Source organism: Numenius arquata, chromosome 1 (genome assembly GCF_964106895.1).
Source record: "Numenius arquata chromosome 1, bNumArq3.hap1.1, whole genome shotgun sequence".
NCBI lineage: Eukaryota > Metazoa > Chordata > Aves > Charadriiformes > Scolopacidae > Numenius > Numenius arquata.
The window spans coordinates 139,029,256-139,051,257 of NC_133576.1; the positions used below are offsets into that span (position 1 = coordinate 139,029,256).

General features: G+C 46.4%; 1 protein-coding gene across 1 annotated transcript in view; it reads left to right on the plus strand.

The window, feature by feature from the left end:
• The window catches only part of MAP6 (microtubule associated protein 6), a 51,129-nt gene that overhangs the window by 20,032 nt on the left and 9,095 nt on the right, over positions 1 to 22,002 (plus strand). The window contains exons 2-3 of the mRNA XM_074156874.1: positions 15,703 to 15,916; positions 17,802 to 17,998. Coding sequence (XP_074012975.1) covers positions 15,703 to 15,916; positions 17,802 to 17,998 — 411 coding nt within the window. The remainder of the gene's footprint in view (positions 1 to 15,702; positions 15,917 to 17,801; positions 17,999 to 22,002) is intronic.

Genomic DNA, 22,002 nt, shown 5'->3' on the forward strand with positions numbered 1-22,002 from the left:
TGCTCTGCCTGGGAGACAAGAACAGCGCAGCCTTCTCATCTCGTCTCTCAATTAAGTACCTGCTTAATACATTTGTCCCTAGCATGTCTTATTTCTCCATTAAGCTTGGAACAGCTCCGAAAGAAGAAGTATTTGCAGATTGTCTCATTTCCAAATGCATGTTATTTACCCAGTAGATACAAATGGCTCCGAGAGGCTGTAAACATTTGCTGTGCGCACAAAAGTGCTCAGTAATAACAAATCCTCCTTCCAGTTCTTTGGAAAAGACTTGTAAAACTGGTTGCTTTTAATTTTTAGTCACCAAATTTACTGCCTGAGGGCTTTTCTTTTGCTTTAGGAAAGGGATTGCAGCGCACACTTTTGTGCGCTGGCTGCTGGGTTTGGGTTTTGGCAGGTAAGTCTGTGATTGCAGATGCTTGCACAGAGCGTGCAGTGGCGGGGGGGGTTATATTTATTCCTACATTAAAAATCTCCTTCTTGGGAATCACAGAGTCATAGCATTGTAGAACAGTTAGAGTTGGAAGGGACCTTAAAGATCATCATGTTCCAACCCCCTGCCATGGGCAGGGACACCTCCCACCAGACCAGGTTGCTCCAAGCCCCGTCCAACCTGGCCTTGAACACCTCCAGGGATGGGGCAGCCACAGCTTCTCTGGGCAACCTGGGCCAGGCTCTCACCACCCTCACAGCAAAGAATTCCTTCCCCACATCTCATCTCAATCTCCCCTCTTTCAGTGTCAAACCCTTCCCCCTCCTCCTATGGCTCCCCTCCCTCATCAAGAGTCCCTCCCCACCTTTCCTGGAGCCCCCCCCTTGAGGGACTGGAAGGGGCTCGAAGGTCTTCCCGGAGCCTTCTCTTCTCCAGGCTGAACCCCCCCAACTCTCTCAGCCTGTCCTCACAGCAGAGGGGCTCCAGCCCTCCCAGCATCTCCGTGGCCTCCTCTGGCCCCGCTCCAACAGGTCCATGTCTCTCCTGTGCTGAGGCCCCAGAGCTGGAGGCAGCACTGGGGGGGTGTCTCCCCAGAGCGGAGCAGAGGGGCAGAATCCCCCCCCTCACCCTGCTGGCCACGCTGCTGGGGATGCAGCCCAGGATGGGGTTGGCTTTCTGGGCAGCCAGCGCATGTTGCCAGCTCATGTTGAGCTTCTCACCCCCCAGCACCCCCAAGTCCTTCTCCTCAGGGCTACTCTCAACCCATTCTCTGCCCAGCCTGCATTTGGGCTTCCATGATCCAAACATATTTTTAGGGCTATTTACAGCCACATTACGATGGCCCCGTCCCCTGGACTGGGTGTCCCTGGACACACAAGCATCGGTGCAGCACGGTGTCAAGGCAAGTTGCCCATTTGCCACCTCCTCCAAATGCTGGGTCTGGAGGTGCCAGAAGACCCCTGGACGTCAGACCCCTGGGTGGTAACATCCAATTGGCTTCCAAAACCATGACAATACAAGATGCTGATGAAAATGGGAATGGCCTCTGAGCCTCACAGCTTTCTGGGGTATTGTCCTGGCCTGTGCAGCTCTTCAGGCTTTGTTTTCTGCATGCAGCGTTTCTAAATCCCCTTCGCTGGCACAGGCAGCTGTGCTCATGCCCTGGGATTTTCTTTCATCTTTTCTTGGTTTTAGCTCTCCAGTGCATGTTAGGCACAGGCTTCTTGTGTCTGGCAACAGAAAACCACGTCTCTACTCCACTTTTTCCTCCAAAGGGAGTAAATCCTACACTTTGCATGCTGCTTGTTGCTGAGCACCATGCCTCTCGTTTCCAGACGCTCTGATTTCAGGGCTGCTTTTGGCTTTACACCTCTCCTTCAGAGCAGAGCACCAGCCTTGGTAGCACAGGGCTGTCATCTCACGTGTGTGAACAGCGTTTCCCTGATGGTTTCAGCGTGCTCAGAGCGATGCTTTTGATCAAGCACAGAGAGGGGACCTCTGAACACGATGTAAAGACACAACCCATTTTGCCTGTGCTTTGCTTTCAGGGCTTTCCACTCCTTGCAAACACTGGAGAAGCCAGTTAATTATAAAATTACCTTCTTCCAGAACCTACTTTCTCAACGTTTCCCATATAAAGCTTTCCGACAGTCCTCCTCATCCTTTTTTATTTCATGTCAGCTTTTGTGTGGGCAGCGTGGTACCAGCAGTGACCAGTAATTGCTCCCTTCACTCGCATCGGTCCTTGTTTTACCTAATTAGGAGGAGATTTCACAATACAGCCATCTGCTCCAGTGCCTTGTGCTGTCTTTTTCCCAGACTCCCCCAGGACAGCTTTGATGGTCCCAGTGTTTACCGATTCAGTACCATGGGACCCATCCAGTTGTTGGGGAGCTGGAGTCATCAGGGCATCCCCATTACATCGTTGTGGATGCACAAGTGATGCTGATGGTTTCCCAAGCTTGCAGAGGGGAGGATGGGGAAACAGAGAGTGTTTCCTACACTCATTTTCTCATTTCCTACAATTCATCTACTTTTGTGCCTCCTGCAGGCAGGGATGGCTTCTAAAGAAAGATGGGTTGACTGGAAGTGGCATAGACTTGAGTATTACGCTGTTAAAAGCCATATGCTTTAATGGACCTAATTCTCCTCCCCATGACACCTGTGCAGCCCTGATGACTTGTGGTAGTGTGTTTTATGGTTTCCTAAAAAAAATGCATGGATATATTAAGCTTTGTCCTCTTCTCTTCCCAAAGCAGCTACCTCCCAGTGCTCCAACTCTGTCCCCCTAAATTGCCCGCCCATCGGCTCAGCCCAGTTTAGTCTTTCCATGGTGCTTTTAAAACAACCTTCCCCACAGCACCCAGGGCAATTTCAGTGTAATTTCCCCGTGTTTCCTCCCTAGTGATTCTACATATGTCATTTAAACTCGGGAGCAGGAGCTCTGCGCCTTACCATCCACAGAACAAATCAAATTTACATCTAGATTTTGCAGCTCTTGAAATAAGACAGTATTAAGGGTAAAGATGGGGGGGAAGGGGGGGGAAGGAAATCCGACTCAGCCCTTCATTGCTTTCCCTTAGCCCAGTAATCCTTTATTTTAAGATCCTCACTCAAGCCTCAGCTCTCCTCTTTCATCTACTTAGTTCACACCCAGATTTATTATGGTTCTTCCAGTTAAAAAAGAATTGCGACCTCTTAATTTCAACTAAAGAAATATTCAGTGGGTACATTGCAGAGAAAGGCATAAAATGGAAAGCAGAATTCAGCCTTCTTTGTCAAAGCCAGCAACAGGCTTGTCACTTTTGCTTGCTAAAAAAAAAAAAAAAACCACTTTAGATTCATTATATGTATAAAATCTTGTAAAGATATAAAGATAAAGCATGAGCTCAAGCACATGCACATGCATAGCCACAACAGAGGCAGGTGATCGGAGCAAATGTAGGTTAATCTTGCATTCATCCACGTTCTGTATTGCGTTATTGGAGGCTGTGTGGTTGTCACACCACGTATGTCGTGTGTAGCACGTCCCCTTACGCCTGACTTCACCCACTTGTGCTACACGCTTGAGACACGGGGAAATGTCGTTCGTCAAGCCACAGAACTGTTTGCTGTGAAATATTCATCGTGTCGGATCTGGTACCCCCGGCTGATGGATTTGAGGGATTTCTGCTGGAGTAGTTCTTGGAAAAAATATCTTCACTGGTCAGGGGGAAACCTCAAACCTGTGTGGCCGATGCCACCCACAGGCATGTCTTGTGGATGGTTGATGTGTAAAAGGTCATGGACTAGAATCCTCTTTCTTCCTCTGAGAATAAGATATTATACATCCAAAGCATGTGTATATAAGACATTTGGATCACGTGTTATTTTCTGTATTTTACTTTGTAGACTAAAATGGGATAAAATTGGGTGTCTTTGGAGCTTAAGGGTATGTGTGTGCTTCACTTTCACAGGCAATATTTCAGCTTGGAGATTCTGAGCTGTTGCAGTGTAAGATGACTTAGGAGGTACTTGGTTGTTACTACACCCAGATCATAGAATCATAGAATTGTCCAGGTTGGAAGGGACCTTTCAGATCATTGAGTCCAACCATCAACCCAACACTGACAAAACCACCACTAACCCATGTCCCTCAGCACCACATCTGCCCGGCTTTTAAATACCTCTAGGGATGGGGACTCCACCACTTCCCTGGGCAGCCTGTTCCAATGTTTGATAATCCTTTCGACGTAGAAATTTTTCCTAATATCCATCCTAAACCTCCCCTGGTGCAAGTCCTCTGGTTTTCTCTTGTCCTATCACTTGTTACTTGGGAGAAGAGACTGACCCCCCCTGGCTACAACCTCCTTTCAGGGAGTTGTAGATAGTGAGAAGGTCTCCCCTCAGTGGTCTCCCAGAAAATAAAAGGACACCCTGGTTACAGCTTGGCCTCTAAGCTGGCCTGCAGGTTCCTCTGTCTTGTAGGCATCTAGGAGACATATCCATTGGGGTGAGCAGCAATTGTGGCTGTGACCTTGCATCAGTATCTCCATCGGCTTCGCAGAAGCTTTGAAGCGGGAAGGAGGATGCTGCCAGGAGATGATAGGGTTAGGCCATGTGTTTGCTTGCCATAGGCAGTATGTACAGAACGAAATATGTGGTATTCAAGATTTTCTTTGTATTGGATTTTCAGCAGCATGTTACTGCTCCAGACCAGTGCAAGGAAAAACTTGAATACCACGTATTCTGGGCACTTGGTTTACTGCTCTTCTACTTGGTGGTCAAGGTCCTTGTTTCTCAACACCTCCTTCATGAACTTTCATGGGGATCCTGATCCATGATCTCCCTTTTCCTAGCATTGGCCTTCTTGCCATCTTGGACACGTAAACCTTTTGAAATCGGGTGACTACATCTTGTATTAAAGCCTGCAGCAGAATTGCTTTCATACATTAAGTGAACCTCAGACCATGACTAACTAATCTCTTCATTTTTGATGTGTACAGTTAAGTTCTTAGGAAACCTGGTGCCCAATCAGCATATGAAGGATATTCAGATACAGCCATATAGTATCTACTACGGTGAGGAGCAAATAATGATGCCCCAAGTCATCAATGCGGTGGCAAAACAATAGCTATTTAAGTTTCACCATCTTCCTCCTCTACCCCCTTTGCTGCTGAATCTATTTCTACTCCTGTGCCAGGGCGAGCAATTACACTGTCATGCAGACTAGAAATGAAATCAAAGAGCAACACTAATTTTGAGCTGCATTGGGAACACAGAAAGAAGAGAAGTAATAAGTCCCTGAAGGGACCAGAAAAATACAGCTCGTCGAATAACATCGCTGCAACAGAAGAGCTTCTATTTCATGTCAAATAACCATTTCCTGACCTTCCTTCAGAGAAATCCATCCTCCTGCATCCGTGATTTGGATGGTAATTGAACAAATTTGGGCAAAATCTTACCTGTCATGCCCAGCACCACCCCTCTTCATCTTTTGCCTCAAGGGCAAACCTTGCGGTTCCTATGCAGCTGAACTGCAGCATCACTAAAGCATCCCCAGGCTGGAGAAGGGCCAGGATCGGGGGAAACAGGAGCTGGCGATGAGCTAAAGCAGCTTCACACCAGAGCTTTCAGGAAAGTCAGGCCAGGGAGTTTTCCCTGGCTGTCCCTGTCTGGCACTATGAGGATAAATGGTCTTCTTGAAAACCCCAACTACTACAGCAGAGCAATCTGGACCAGAGCTGTTGTCTGCAGTGCTGGTCAGTGAGATGCATATATATATATACATATACCTCATATATATATGAGGTATATGTATATATATATCATCTCCTTGGGCGGCAGCTCTTCATTTCTCTAAAAGTCTGGTCCATTGTTGCCAAAAAAAGTGATGCCTTTGGATTCTCTCCCAATCCTGCTGCTGGATCTCTGGGGTGTTCTGATTGTGCTACAAGTATGCAAAATGTAATTGCTTCATTTGACCTAAAAAGCTTCCTTTTCCCCAGCCTTAGCACATCTTGCTGCACCAGATTCCCCTCTTAAAAATGGCATCGTAGATTCACGTATAGCTTTTGCAGTGTGGTCCACCAAGCTCTGATTCAGAAAGTCGTTTATGCCCATATTTACACGTAAGGAGCAGCTAAGAGCCACTGTGCATGTGCTCAAGTGTTTTGCTGAACTAAAATAATGCATTTTTAATGCATTTCTTGTTTGTGTTGACTCTTGAAACGAGGTGCTGAAAGCACCAAGAATCCCATGGGAGCCAAATGGCTTTCGAGGCCACCAGCTTTGGCGTGGGGATGGGCAGAGGCTGTCTCTGATGGAGGCCATCTCTGGTGGACTCTGGCAGGGTCGCCGCACGCAGCTGCCAGTTTCTCTTTATCCCATTGGATATTTGAATGAGTTCATTGCATTCAACATGAATCACACCGAAAAATCCTTGCACTTGAAGAAGAACAGAATTTACAATGCTATGCTGTCTTTGCAAGGTCTTCCACTTTTGTTAATATGAAGGTTTCTTCTCAAGGTCATTTTTTTTCCTGTGTGTTACTGAGTCAGTCGTGTTAATTCCTGTGTCCATACCTTGCTGGTAGCCATGGGGTTGTGCATGTTGTCTTGTGAGGGAGTCAGATTTGTGATGTTCTTTGGCCCAGCAAACTGACAGGAGCACTTTGACTCTCCTCACACTGTTCAGGTTTCTGCAGCTCATCCAGACCTGCCTGGGTCAAGGCTTTTCCCAACCCTAATCTTGCTACAGCACCCTGTCGATAAAGGTGCTTTTGTGTCAAAGCATCCACGCCATGAGCTGGTTTTTTTGTTTAACCTTGTGGTAAATTTTACAGTCATTTGCCCATTTGGAGGACAAGGGGGCTGAGAAACTGCTCTTGCTCCAGCCAACTGGAGAATAGACATGCAGGCCATTAAATGGGATGTTGTCAAAGCTTCGACTTGGCCTTGACCCATTTTCCAGGGGTGAACATGACATTTACAGATGGGTTGTTTCTGCAAGCAAGCTCAGAAATGTCAGGCTGTGATCACCCTGGGAGCTCTTCCAGCAGGCTCCATCAGGTGGCTTCCTTGGTGACACCAACGTTGAATTCACTGCCTTCACAGGCTTGAGCATGTATGAAGACAGCACAGCAGCTTCTGTATGGAGTGGCCAACGTGTGTCCCTTCCTCAGCAGGACCCATGAGCTTGTAACAGCAAGAGAAATTCAGAGAGGTATAAACTGGCAAATCTCCATGGGTTGAGATTCACACCAGGAGGGTTCCTGAGGTCTCACTGCCATTGGGTTTAAGCTCTTCAGATCTCCAGATGGACCTTTCCTTGGTTTCTAGCATTTCTGCAGTGGGATCTCCCAGTGTTATCTTCCCCTGAGTCCAGGGGTGGATATTTAGCCACCAAAGGGATATTTAGGAGGTAGGGAGGGCCTTGGGCTACTGGGCTGTAGGAGACTTTATCTGGCTCAGACTCTGCTTTCCCTGTGGCTGGCTGAGCACAGGGACTTGGGTGAACACTGCAGGCTTAAGAGTGGAGCTAAGGTGGAGGTACCACTGGAAGGAAGAATACCAAGGATGTTGGTGTTTACCCTGAGGTTCACAAACAAGTGGACTTTGGGTGTCAAGGGTGCCCAGATGTGCCACCTAGTCTGAATGTGGGGATTTAACTCACCCTTTCCTATCATACGTGGACCTCTCCGTGCTGCTCAGTGGCTGGCTGTAGAATCATAGAATGGTTTGGGTTGGACGGGACCTTAAAGATCATCGAGTTCCAACCCCCCTGCCATGGACAGGGACACCTCCCACTAGACCAGTTTGCTCAAAGCCCCATCCATCCGGTTGAAGACCTCACGGATGGTCCTCAACTCTCCTATTTCTCTCTGCTGAGACGTGAGCAGTGTCAGGGCTGTTACTCTTGGGGTTGCTGTCCTACAACTCCTTTGCTCTCTGAGCTCCTTGGCTCTCTGCAGGGTTCACTGTCACCTTCATCCATGTATTTGTGACATTTTGGACATGACAACACATCCAATAATTCTCCCTCCTTGGAAGGCCGTGCTCCATGGCCCTTGGGCAATGAAATATCTGTGATTTGTGAGCTGCTGACTCAAGCAACTTTTATAAATGGATCGCAGCATGGTTCTGCTCTGCCAAATGACTTGACTTCATCCGTTTCAGTACATTAATCCTACCTTGCTCATAGCCTACTTCAGCCAGTGCTAAAGTCACCCTGTTGAAGGCTCAGCAATTTTCCTCCTCTTCTCTGACAGTGCTGTACTTGATGGGCCCTGACCAGGGACGTCCGTGGATACTGGTCCCTCCCCAGCCTTCTCACACTTACTCCATTGTGCATTGTCAACCTTTCAAACCCATACATTAATATATCACATTGTTTTCGTCTTTGTGCACAATTAGGTATGGGCTTGTCCAATTTGCTCTGTGTTCGTCTATATGTGTCTGTGCATGTCTTAGAGGTTGATTATTAACGTTTGGGGAAAAATAATCTCGGGCACCAGGAGCTTCATTATACCATTGACAGTCTCAGTGCGGCTTTACAGTAAATTATTGTGTACAAGATAATAGCATGGGGATTAGAGGATAAAGCTGTCATTAAGCATCCATGTAGGAGCCAGAGACAGGGCACTTGGTGCAGCAGACAATGCCGGGGGGTAGATCTTGCGCTGGCAGTGGCAAATCTGGGGTGCTGACCAAGACCATTGCAGTAGGGCTTGGTTGGAATTGACCTTTTAACCAAAGGGGGCTGGGGTGCGAGATGGGGTGAAATGGCTGAAGCCAGTGTCTCAGGGTGAAGGGGACACCTTGTGTTGCAGTAACGTGTCAGGCTGTCAGAAGCAGCAAGAAATCGTCCAGGTCCAGGATTTTAGAATTATTTCTCTGGGAGGCAAGAACATGTTGTGCCGTTTGCTATTGCACGAGCGACCTCAGCGTGGGGCTGTGTTCCTTTATTGCTGAAAATGTGTTAGGAGTCATGTTTTGGCTCTTGCAGAACAATAACCATCCATCAGGCTTATCTTTAAAATCAATTTTGTTTGCAGGAGGATACACAGCCTGTTTATATTGAGTCCAAATGGAACTTTTTCTGTTCACATTAGAAAACAGCTTTAGGATCGAAACAAGTGCATGTCCCTCATATGAGCAGCCCTTTGTGAGCAGAATTTGTCAGTTCAATACCTTCTGGCTGATCACAGCCAGGACCAGAGGGTCCTGGAGGGAGATTGGAGGAGATTCCTACTGTGTGGAATAGCTCCTGCTACAGTGCATAATTTTTGGAGGACAGCAAAATGCTGAAGAGCGATGTGAATGATCATCTTGAGGATGCGTTGCTGAAATTTCCTTTGATACCTCTGAATATTCTCAATATCCATCTAAACAGCCATGACATAATTAAATCTAATTAAATGCTGGACTTCAGTGACCTCCTTCGGCACTGAGTTCCAGAGTTCGACCAGGCATTATCATTGATTTTGGGTTTCCCACTGTTTCTTTTCACTGAGCTTCTCTTCTCCTGCATTAAGAGGGAAAAGGGAGCTGGAGAATATTCGGGAGCAAAGGATACTCTATTCCAGAAAGCCAAAATAATTTTAAAATTCCAGATAAATTTACTACTTAGTTTGGCCAAAATGTGTATTTTTATTTCATTGCTGTTTTGTTTAGAGGAATATTAAGCAGAAAGGTGATGTTCTGAAATATTACTTGTGAAGCACTTTGATGTTTTGCTTCATAAAGGGATTCATAGTCCTTTTGTGTTATCCTGAGTAGAATAAGGAAAAAACTAGATGGAAAAGAATTAAAGAAAGTGAAAAAGAAAGTCAAATTTTGCTTTTAAAATGAATGAAATTCAGGCCAAACATTTTGTAAAGAATTTTTTTTTTCCAGTGAAAAATCTGAATATTTTTCATTTTTGGTTGAGCCATAGTTTTTCAAATTAAGCTAGAAATACCCCTTCTGTGCCAGACTCCACCATGAAGTTCCTGGTCTCCCTTTTCTGCGCCATTCATTATTTCATACGTGCACATCAGGATGAGGGAATTGGGCTGGGTCAGTGCCGGTAACACTGCTGTCAGCAGAATACATTTAACATCCTGTGCTGATTCTGAACAAACGTAACCTCTCTTTTAAGTCCTTCAAAGTAGGTGAAAGCTTTGAAATGGTTAAACCTGGCCCCACATCCTCCTCCTTCCCCCGCTTGGCTTTGCTTTGACATCAGTAGATGAAGGCAATCAATGCCTACACGAGTGCTGGTGAGCATCTCCAGAGATGGTTGCATGCCATAGCTCAGAGCTCACATCAGTCCCATGTCCCCTGGCTGGGGTGGAGGAAGATGTTGAGGTCACCTTCACCTTAAGCAATCTTCAGCCAAGGGGAAAATGCAATTAAAATAAAATAGCTAGGGTGGATGAAGCACCATGCAAGAGCAGTGTGGTATCCGCTGATATCTGTAGGGAGCAACTCTTGGCTTTAATGGATATAGATCAGGCCACCACCTCCCCAGGCTACTGTCATCTTAAAAGAAGATCTACTACCTATTAATTTGCAAGACATCTGCCCCATCCTACGCAGCCCTGTGTTCTCATCATTTCTGTAGATGGCTAAACTCCCTTTATCTTCACTAGGATTTTTTCCTGTTGGACTGGGCTTGCAAAAGGTCATCTGATGGCCAACATAGTCCTTTTTGTTGAGTTTCATTTCGATTTCCATTCCAGGCCAGCGCTGGGTTCCCGACTGATTCTGATTATTCTTTGTAAGGCTGGGACCAGAGCTCGGCAGAAAATTAGGAGATGTGTAATTCGCTGCTATTTCATTTCAAATCCCCTCCATTTCATGCCAAGATAGCAGTTCTTAAAATCTTCCTCAGCAAAACTAAGAGCAATGAAAATCCCTTAGATAAAGAATTACAGAGGTGGACTGAGCTGTGCCTTTTGGATGTGTCCATATTGGTGCTGGTCCATGCTCGTGACTCATCCTTGCAGCGTGAGCAAAGGTTTTTGGTCAGGTTTTAGGTGAGCTTTGAGGCTGAGATCTTTTAGGATGGGGTCTAACACACTCCTGAAATACTTTCAGAGCTCATTTTGTGTGGAGCGGTCTATGGTGGTCCAGACCCCACTACTACCGGCTGATCTCAAAATAGGGAGAAATAACATTTTCAGGGTTCATTTCAGATTGCAGACGGAATTTGTAACTTTTGGGCACCTTTCCCACAAATTGACCTTGGGGTGGTAAACAGTAATGAAGGAGGTCTCAGAACTGCAGGGGCTTTCACTAGGCCAGGGTTAGTTTTAGTGTTATAGGAGCAACCGATACAATCTCTTAGAGAACAGATATTTTTACTAGTCCCAGAATAGCAAGAAAAAAAAAATCAACTGTTAAAGCTGCTGCATTTGCTCTCATAGAATCACAGAATCACAGAATCATATGGGGTTGGAAGGGACCTCTGGAGATCATCCAGTCCAACCCCCTGCCAAAGCAGGTCCACCCAGAGCAGGTTGCACCCAAACGTGTCCAGGCAGGGTTTGGAATGTCTCCAGAGAAGGAGACTCCACCACCTCTCTGGGCAGCCTCTTCCAGGGCTCTGCCACCCTTTGCTGCATATAAGGAGTATATAAATTCATAAAGCAGCATCTCTGAGTGACAGGAATATCCTGGAGCATCAGGAGATAGCCCAGTGTGACTGCCCTAAGAGGTTGTAGCCGTGCCATGCGCTGTTTGGACAACATGAGCTGCTGGTGACATAGGACTGTGTCAGACAGCCATTTGATGGAGAATCACCAGACCTTCAAAGAGGATTTAGGTCACCTTCCTGAGGGATCCCCCATCCCTACAATGAATAGAGACACAGACCCCAACCAGGGTACCTGCCTCCTCGTTCGTACTTTGAATTAGTAAATTTGATGTGCCTGGCACTCAAACACGGTGATCTAGGCTGTGAAGTTGCAAGCACACTCCTGCCTATGTTTTTTTTTTTTTCCAAGTACTTTTCCAAGCAATTGTTGGGCTGGGTTCCGGAGCTGGCATATTCCAAGAGCAGTTCCCAAGGGGCTGTTTTCCCTCACTCCTCTGTGGTAGACACAGAGAGATTTAGGAATTTGTACTTTTGGGCTAATTACCCATGGTAAGCTGAGTGTCTGGGCACTGAGGGAACCAGCACAGAATCGCCTGTGTCTATTCTAGTAACACTTTTGTACGGTTTATGTGTTGCCTGAATATCAAAAATAGGCCCTGAGATCAACTTCCTGCACCCAACATAGCTGTAGTAAATGCTCTGGGTTTCTCTCTTCCTTCCACGGCCTCTGCAAGCTCTGGGTAGCAGATATGCAGAATTTGGCACACTGGGTGCTTAAGCATGGTCACAGCAGGGAGTATCTGGTCCATCCCAGGTGTGGTAGGACTCCATACAGACGTGGCCCATGCTCTCTCACGTGCTGGAAGGGACCGACTCTAGTGTAACAGCTGGTGATGTGAAATCATGCACATTTACGTGGAAAGGATTCAGAGTCATAGAATCGTAGAGTGATAGAATCATAGAATCATAGAATCATAGAATTGGTTTGGGTTGGAAGGGACCTTTAAAGGTCATCTACTCCAACCCCCCTGCCATGAGCAGGGACATCTTCGACTAGATCAGGTTGCTCAGAGCCTCGTCCAGCCTGGCCTGGAATGTTTCCAGGGATGGGTCATCTCCCGCCGCTCTGGGCAACCTGTTGTTTCTAGATGTGCTCTGAATTTGTGTGAGGTACCTGGTATTTACAATTTCTTGGCCAACACTGTAAAATATTTCAAGATCAATAGCCTTCTATTCCCTGCCAGCCCACTGGTAGCATGAGGCTTTTCTCTCCCTTTTCCCCACCTCCTGTGTCTGCCTGTGTCTGCAGAGCCCACAGGCTTTCCAGGGAGCAGCCCGGCTTTCTCTGCTTGTTTGCATAATGCGGTGCATAACGAGGTTGCCGGGCACTATGGTAACAAATACAGTCGCGCTGCTTCAAAGCTCACCTCCGTATAAACCAGCATTTTATGAGCAGCGGAAGGAATACATCCTGGTTTGCGTTCCGTCTTTACAGTCCAGCCCCTGCGTGCGTGGTACGACAGCCTCCATCCTTTGTCTCTGGTTCTGTAGATGCAAGCTGTGCTTAGCTTTGCTGATTGACCTGGTGGTCCATGTGGGCTGGTTGGCCAGCGGGCCTTACAATAAGTAAGAAGATCAACTTTACCTGGCTTGCCCTCAGTTGAAGAACACCGTTTGGGTGTTCCTCCTGTGCTCACTCACTGATTTTGGGGAAGCACGTTGTAATTTTCACCTCTGAGATTTCTACCTCAGCCACAAATATGACAACAAATAGCTAACGGGTTCAGGAGTTGTTATAGAGGGATCTGAGTGACAGATAGATGTGGACAGAGAGAATTAGTGCATGATTTTGTTTCCTTTAGAAGGCAGTTAAAAACATTAGAATCTACTTACAGAAGAGAAGTGGATCCTAGGAAGGAGCCTCTTACCTTCTGAGGAGCTTACGATGAACTTTGAGTTTGTCAGTCATGTCTTCACACCTTTAATCCAGTGCTTTAAAGATGTTTCCTCCTCCTCTCTGCCAACTCTTCTTGCAGAAGGGATATTTTAACAATGGACTGCAGAGAAATATCTGTGGACAAATGAGCAGGAAAGAAGGAAACACAGATGAGCCCATTCATGTGTTGCTCGTTTAGTGCAACAGTTTAATGAGGAATAGGGTCCTTCAAACAGACAGTGTTCCTGGGTCTTTGGCAGTATTGTCCAAGCCCAAGAAGGACTGAATAGTAAAAGAGGGCATGGGAAATGAAGAAATACAGGGAAAACAAAAAGTAGATATAGGTAGAATCAACACTAAGACAGGATGGAGAGTTGGAGATGGGATTTGGCTCATAGATTAAGATACCTACATGTAGGGGTGTATGTGTGAGTGTCTTCACGTGTGCTACGTGTTTGTATTCCCATCAGTGGAGATCTAGTCCATTAGCAGAGCCCAAAGAAGCATTCAGTTCATCCTAAATCTGTCACTCATCTTTGGCATAGGGAAGGGCTCTCCAAGGTCCACTGACTGTGTTGGTCAGTCCACATTGACTTCCACAAGGACACAATCACCCTGCAGATGTGGTGAGACCTTAACATAGGTGTCTTAGGAGGAGAAACACACCCAGGAGACTGTTGTAACCAGCAATTATCTTGGAAGAGAAAGGGTTTTTTCCATCTTTGCAGTGGGATTGTGTGAATGAGAAACATAGTACTGGGTGGACAGGGAGCTACACTCATCCTGCAGCTAAAGGGACCATTTATTACTGGGCCTTGAGGACAACGGATGAACTTCTGCAGCCTAGCCTCTGTGTCTAAGCAGGTCCTCTGATGACTGATGAAGTATGCATGTCCATACAGAAGCTTTTCTGAGCCTCTGGACTCAGTCCAACTGCTTATCTCCATAAAAGTAAAAGCTGAATATCTCCATGAGTCAAATTTGGTTGAAGCAGATTAAGATGCCCAAAGCTATTATGAGAAGGGATTGACTGGCAGTGCCCTCACACGGGGTTCATTTCTCTTATAAACCAGGCTGAAAACGAGTAACACAACCACAAAAAGTGGCAGGAGGGACAGGGTCTGCAACTTAGTGGTCCCATTGCCACAGAGGTCCTGAAATTAAAACAAGGGCTTTGATTTCTAAGGAAAATTCACCCCTTTGTGGAGGGCCTGTGTTACCACTGCTAGGATAGCACCTGGCTTGTACTGGAGTCCTAAGGATTTGAACACTGCCTGGGATTATGTCTGAGCATGACCCATCTAAGGTAGCAACACACTTGGGGTTTTCTCAGACGGACGGCAATTTTTAGAGAAAAAATGAACCGGTTTGCTTCAAAATTAGGAAGATGATGGTGCTCCATTGGGAAGAACTAAAACGTGCATGAGAAGGAGGCTGTGGATGGGAACAAGAATGTGTCCAGCACATGCTAAAAGCCTTTGAAATGTGTTGGGGTTTTTTCCTCCAAGAAGTCACATTTCTGTCCAAAAGAAATGAAAGATAGTGTTATTTTTTTCCAGTAACTTGGGAATTCACCATCAGCTAATAAAGAGAAGCCATGGCTCACAATATCTGATAAACCATGTATTTCCTGCTCTGCTTGAGTTTACATCTAAGACAGCTTTATCTTAAAGTATTCCTTTATGGGAATTAATGAAAGCTGTACTCACAGGCAATGGGTAAGGGGTGGTTGTAGGAAATCTTGTCTCTTCACATTTCTGAGTCACCCAGCTAGCTTGCCTGCAGGGAAGTTGGCTGAGAAGCGCATGTCCTGTGTTGAGTTGCAGAACACGAATTTTGATGTTCCTTTCTCAGTATTCTTTTCCACCCTAATTGCGAGAGTCAGGAACTGCTTGCAGATAGCTTCAGCGCAGAGACAAAGCTGTAGAGACAAGAAAGCATCTATGTTTTCAAAAAAAGGATCGCAGCCACAGCCAAGGACAGTTTTTCAGAGGGTACCCAACCATTGTCACACAGGTAGCAAGTTGTCTGGTGCCCAGGACTCCCTGATTTTAATAGAGCAGATTTCATTTGAATGTATCCTAATGTGTCAATGGGTTTTAGAGGAGGTCAAAAATGAGCTTTTGGGAGTCAGTTTCTTTGTAAAGTTGATTGGATGGAGGCAAAAGCTTGCGGAGCTTCCAAGTAGAGCTTGCTGAGCAATGAGGGATTTCATTCCCACATTATCACTACACCTGTTGGTTTAATTCCTTAACTGCTTTCTTTTTTGATGTTCAGAAATGAGTTCAGACCCTGGATAGATGTCAAGCCTGTGAAAGCTATAAAAGCAAAGGCCCAGTACAAGCCACCAGAGGAGAAAATGATCCACGAAACCAGTTACAGCGCTCAATTCAAGGGGGAAACCAGTAAGCCTACTCCAGCCGATAACAAATTCCTGGAGCGCAGAAGGATACGCACTCTCTACAGCGAGCCGTACAAAGAACCGCCAAAGGTGAGAAAGGTGACGGGAAGGGACCCAGGGCCACCACTTCTCCTGGTGGGACATGTCCAACACAGTAAGGCTGGGCCGAACACTGCCTACTGTCATTCCCCTCATGTGGCATCTTCATTTCCAACCAGTGGGTGCATCTGGGGATCCACCGTGGAGATGGTGGTGGATGAAAACTGAATATGAGTTGTCAATGTGTGCTTGCAGCCCAGAAAACCAATGGTATGCTGGGCTGCATCAAAAGAAACATGGTCAGCAGGTCGAGGGAGATGATTCTGCCCCTTTACTCCACTCTGGTGTAGACCCCATCTGTAGTACTGTGTCCAGTTCTGGGGCTCCCAAAATAAGAAGGACATGAACCTGTTGGAGCAGCTCCAGAGGAGGCCATGGAGATGCTCTGAGGGCTGGAGCCCCTCTGCTGTGAGGACAGGCTGAGAGAGATGGGGAGGTTCAGCCTGGAGAAGAGAAGGCTCCGGGGAGACCTTAGAGCCCCTTCCAGTCCCTAAAGGGGTTCCAGGAAAGCTGGGGAGGGACTTTTTACAAGGGCATGCAGTTGTAGGACGAGGGCTAATGTCTACAAACTGAAAAAGGGGAGATTTAGATTTGATATTAGGAAGAAGTTCTTTGCTGTGAGGGTGGTGAGACCCTGGCCCAGGTTGCCCAGAGAAGCTGTGGCTGCCCCATCCCTGGAGGGGTTCAAGGCCGGGTTGGATGGGGCTTTGAACAACCTTGTCTGGTGAGAGGTGTCTCTGCCCATGGCAGGGGGTTGGAATTAGATGATCTTTAAGGTCCCTTCAAACCCAAACTGTTCTATGATTCTGTGGGCTCTGGTACAGGTTGAGGCACTTTGGAGACTATAGTGCCCTACGTCAAACTGCAGTGAGAAGTGAGGGTAGCTCCTAGATGAAGAGGTTTTGGCATTGTCATTTCCCAGGTGATTATCTAGACAGCTTTCTCTTTCTCCCTCCAAAACTACAGGTGCCCCACATTACATTTTATCCCAGGAACAACATGGTAAGAGCCAGATCTTCATCTGCAATTAATTCAGAGCACTCCACAGATTTTGACAGCAAGCACTTTTGGCTTTGATCAGATGGAGGATGTTTCGAGAAGGGCCTGGGCTGCAATGTCTTCCAGCCTTGTTTTCTAAGAACAGCGGAGGATCCGCATATAAATGGAGTCAGTCTGCGCAGTTTTAAACCTAGGACTATTAGTCCTTCCCAGAGTTTATAAGTGCTTAGATTTGTCAGGTCTCAGAGGGGTGGCAGGGCCAACATGGAGGAGCGGAAGAATTCCGTTCCTCCTTAATTTTGAAGCCTTCCTCCCTATTTTGGGGGCTGTAGAAATAGGTAATTGCAAGACACTATTGTGGACTTCACTCAGGTGCCAGTCGGTGTTCCTGTGCCCCAGCTATCCCCAAGTAATTTTACTCTGTTGTAGCAATCTGTTAGGGAAGAGCAAACTGAGGAGTCTTGCCCTGGGAGAAAAACGGGGATTTAAACCAGCCTTTTTGTCCTGAGCATCATTTCTCTGCTTCAAGTCCAGAGAATCTCCTGGGGGGGCTTGCAAAGCCCCTCCTGAAGTCAGAGAAAGATGGAAGAATTGATAAAATGACTTATTATATTTACTCTGCTCTTTACCCTACTGTGTCCTGATCTGGTTACAATGGGCACTGTGGCTTCAGGGCATCAACACCATGAAAGGAGTTGGCCATTTGCAACTCAGCACGTGCCCAGCTGCTTCCCTCCCTTGGTGGCAGAGCATAGCTGAGTAGATAAGTAACAATCGTGCTATTTCTGATCTAAATCCTGTTTTCCACCTGTCCTTGTGTCTCTCTTTCTCTCTCTCCATCTCTGTGTTGTCGTTTTGAATGTCGCCCTCCATGCAGGTGGAAAAGCCTAGCGTAAAGCCTTCCAAACCAAAAAAGACCACAACAAGCCATAAACCCCTGAAAAAGGCCAAAGACAAGCAGATTGCATCTGGCCGGGCTGCCAAGAAAAAGAGCGCCGAGACCTCCAACACAGCAAAGCCAGAGGACAAGGAGAAAAGTAAAGAGATGAACAATAAACTGGCTGAGGCAAAAGAGTAAATGTCACTGCACTTTCCTTTCTTTCTTGGTTTTTTTTTTCCTTTTCTTTCCTTCTTTCTTTCCTTCCTTTTTTTTTTCTTCCTTTGATTAAATAAAGGCCACAAAATTAATTAGAGGCTTCTAATCTGCTTTTTGTTCTGATTGTATTAGAAGCTTTTCTGTTTTATTTCCAAGGAGGATTAGGGAATCCTTGTTTCTGAGGTCAGGTTGTTCTGCTTTGCCTGCACAACACGGCTCTGCACAGAGTGAGGGACATGGGAATGCACAAGCCAGGTTGTAGGAGATGAAGGTGATGGATTAACCGTCACTGTGCCCAACAGCCTGTCCCTTTCCTCAGGCTTGGTTCTTCAATGCTTTGATGGCATGTAAGTGCCCGTTGAGCCATGGAGGGGCTGTGCTGTCATCCCATGAGGCCCTTTTGGGTTTGGCCATTGTTTGGTCATCTCCCACTGGTGTCAGCAGGTGAAAGGTTTTGGAGGCAGAGAGGATCAGAGGTTCATTTGTGGTGCCGTGGATCTGCCCTAAGTCTTCTAGAATCAGTGATGTGGCTGAGAGCAATTTCCCCTGGTGACACTGGGAGGACTTTTGCTCCAAGAAGCAACAGGGAAGGAGATCCCATGCAAATAAAGGGCCAAATCTTCCCCCACGGTAGCGGGGGGATAGTTCTAGCTGCATCAAGGCAGCTTCACCCATCAACACCATTAAAAAGACTTGATTTATAAAAAAAAAGGAGTAAGGGAAGGCGCAGAGAGCAGTGAAGACTTCCCAAGCATGTGGCAGGTCAGACTAGGTTATTGGCAGGCTGTTCTTCCCTATTATTTCCCCTAGGTTATGGATCTTTTTAGTTACCCCTGGTTTGTTTTGAATCTTGGTCTGCTTTCTTCACTTCTGGGGTGCCAGTAGACAGAGCTAGATTTCCGAAGAGGTTTGGTTTGCAGACATGGCCTTCCGAGGGGTAGAGAGAAAAGAGTCACCAAGGTTGGCTAGAGCTGTCAGCCCCCATTGTTTTGACTTTACCAGCTGTTGGAGTTCATGTTGGCTCGTAAGCATCCTAAGAGGGCCATAAACCACTTGCTGGGATCCCCAGACTGCCTCCAGGAAAGATCTCAGGGTCTCAATCCTATTTACTGTGCTCTTACTCTAGGAAATCCCCATGCCCAGCAAGACCAGTTTGGAAGCTGTAAACACAGCAGGACCATTTGTCAGCCAGTATGAACTGGCCCAACAGACTGGCATCGCATACCCCAAAATTTGGGTCGTTGAGTCAATGGCAGCTGGGAGAGGTGTGGTCCCAATCCAAATTTAGATGCCTAACTCCTGGATTTGGTTCCAAAATATGTAAGGATTAAGCTTGATCCCACCAAACTGAGCTGTTAAACTCTCTTATACCGGAGTAGCTGCAAGTCAAGATGCAGGGTTCTTCTTTATTTTTTTTCAGCTCAGTATTTCTATCCTACCACACAGTCCAGCTTGCACCTTTCAGAGAACAGACAATTGGGAAGGACGAAGAGTGAGATGGGAAGTAGGGGTAGGTGTAGGGAGATGGTGTAAGAGGAGACTATCAGAACTGTGTTGCTGTAGAGGTGTTTGAATGAGGGAAGTCTTGCTGCTAGGATATTTTAGAGATGTGAAGCTGTCTCATAGAAAAAGGGATGGGCTGGGAGGGCAAGGAGTCCCATTTTTGGGGTCTCATCCCATTAGAATTGGGTCTTTTTGGAAACATAAATGAGTGGAGGGCTACGAGGCTGGGAGAACGTTTCCAAAGAGGAGGAAAGCTCTGTGGTATACAGGTAGTGACATTTGCTGGCCTTAGTAATGAATAAATGCCAAGTTCAGTGTATTGTGTGATGTGTCCTGTTTGGCTTGCGCTAACAGCCTAAAGCTTTGACTAATAAGTAAGTGTAGTGTTCTGAATTCAGTGGTGTATTTCCAAGCTTAGCTGTGTTAGAACTGTGTGCTATGAGCTAGTCAGGTTGTGTATGTGGAAAATATATATTCATATATAGAGATATATATATTTAAACCTCCGACGTTTAGGAGGAAACCAGGGAAATCCTCCAGGAAGTAAAACTGTGGAAATCTTTGCGAATGTAGTGCATTTTTGATGTGCATGCTCCATGGAGACGCTGACCTGTCCATATTGACCATTGCTTTTCTGAGTGCTCAGAAGCCCCCTGCAAAGCTCAGCTCTGTCTCCAGAGCAGCTCGGCGAAAGGCTTGCGTTGAGCTGGTGGAGAGGAGTGCCGCTCACAGCTCTTCCCACCCCGTCGCGCAAGGGACAACTGGCCAGAGAAGCCTGAGCTTCCAAGACTTGGTGTGATTCCTTGGCATTTAGATGCTTCATCCATCTTCACACTCCTCAGTAACGTCCTTTCCTATCGCAGGATATAGCAACAGCGTGAAGATGACGTGTCACAGCAGGCAGAACATGTCAGGAAGGCACGTAGACAGGTACCAGTAGCCCCCAACACACCGATCTCACTGTACCATGCCAATTGATTCTCCCAATTATTTTTTGGCCCAAAGCTTCACATTCAAAGAGACAGCACACTTGCCACCATTTCCCCTTGATTTCAATGGGAGTTTAGCCCTTGACTTCAAGGGTAACCAAATTTTGCCTAAGGAACATCACTGTGATGCTCAGACCACCTAATCCTAGCATCTCCATGATGAAGCATCAACCGCTCATCATGTAGGGCTTCAGGGTTGCTTCTTCTCAATGAAGAGCATCCATCATGATGTTTGAATGAAACATACACAGCGAGTGGTCAGAATTTGGCCTTATATTTCCTTAATACGTGAAGTTTTTGGTGGCATCTAACTACAAAGCTAGGTATGAAGTGACAGCCAGCGATCTAAATTCCCTCTCTAGTGAAGGAACTTTCCAAGGGCCATTGAGCTACCTATTTTGGACACCTCTCTTTGGGTGGCATGAATGATCCTTGGAAGGTTTCAATCTTTTCAGAAAGAGCCTAGGAGACTGGTAGGGCCTGGGCACCTCCCTCTCAGACAGCAACAAAACAGGGATATAAATCCTGGCCTTTGCTCCATGTGCACCAGGTCCTCAGCATACATCCAAGCATGCAGCTTAGCATTGCACGGAATGCCAGGAACTGCCAGGAACTCAGGGTGAAATCCTGCATTGCTCTACCTTCCACAGACTTTATACCCATCCGACCCACTCAGGTTTATCAGAAAGGAGACCAAATCTCTGCCGTTTCAAGTTCACTTTGGACTCTGAGCTTGTCGATCCCGCTGGGAAAGAGTGCTCTGCTGTTCTGTGTTTCCAGCTACCACAATGCTGATCCTGTCTCACCGCTAATTTGTAATATGTTTTGCTTTCTTTGTAAAAAGGAAAAAAAAAAAGAAAAGAAATGTTTTGCTTTTTACCCTGTGAAAGTTCCTATGCTGTCTATTGCTTGCTTTCTCATTTTCACTGTATTGTACTGTTTACTCCTTTCTGCAAAATGGTGCTAACTGCTGACTGAGCTCCTGTTTTCTGACTGCTTTGCACACCGATCACCTGCTTCTTCATTTGCAACGCGTCCGGTGTAAAAACATGGCTCCCATGAATTCCACAAACTCTTGCCTCTTGGAGGCAGATAGGAAGTGTCTAATTAATATTTTGTGGCCTGGGTTTGGTTGCGTATCACGAATTGTCTCTTGTAATGTGTTAAGCACACCTCCTCGTGGTGCTTTTTCATTCTTGCTGTTCTGATGAGAATGACACACACACACACACACAAATACACACACACACACACACAAACTAATGTATAGCCAATTGATTGTGACGTGCTTGTGATCTTTGCTTGCTCAAAGGGGTTTTTTTTTCCAATGATAAATAAATGCTAAAGACGAATACCACCTCCTTGATCTTATTTTCTCGATAAGAAGCACAGTTAAGTGAAAGAAACGCCCTTCTAACGGTAATCAGGTTTGTGTTGCTTAGAGCCACCACCACTTCCAGCCCTGGCATGGGGACAACTGAGCTGTCACA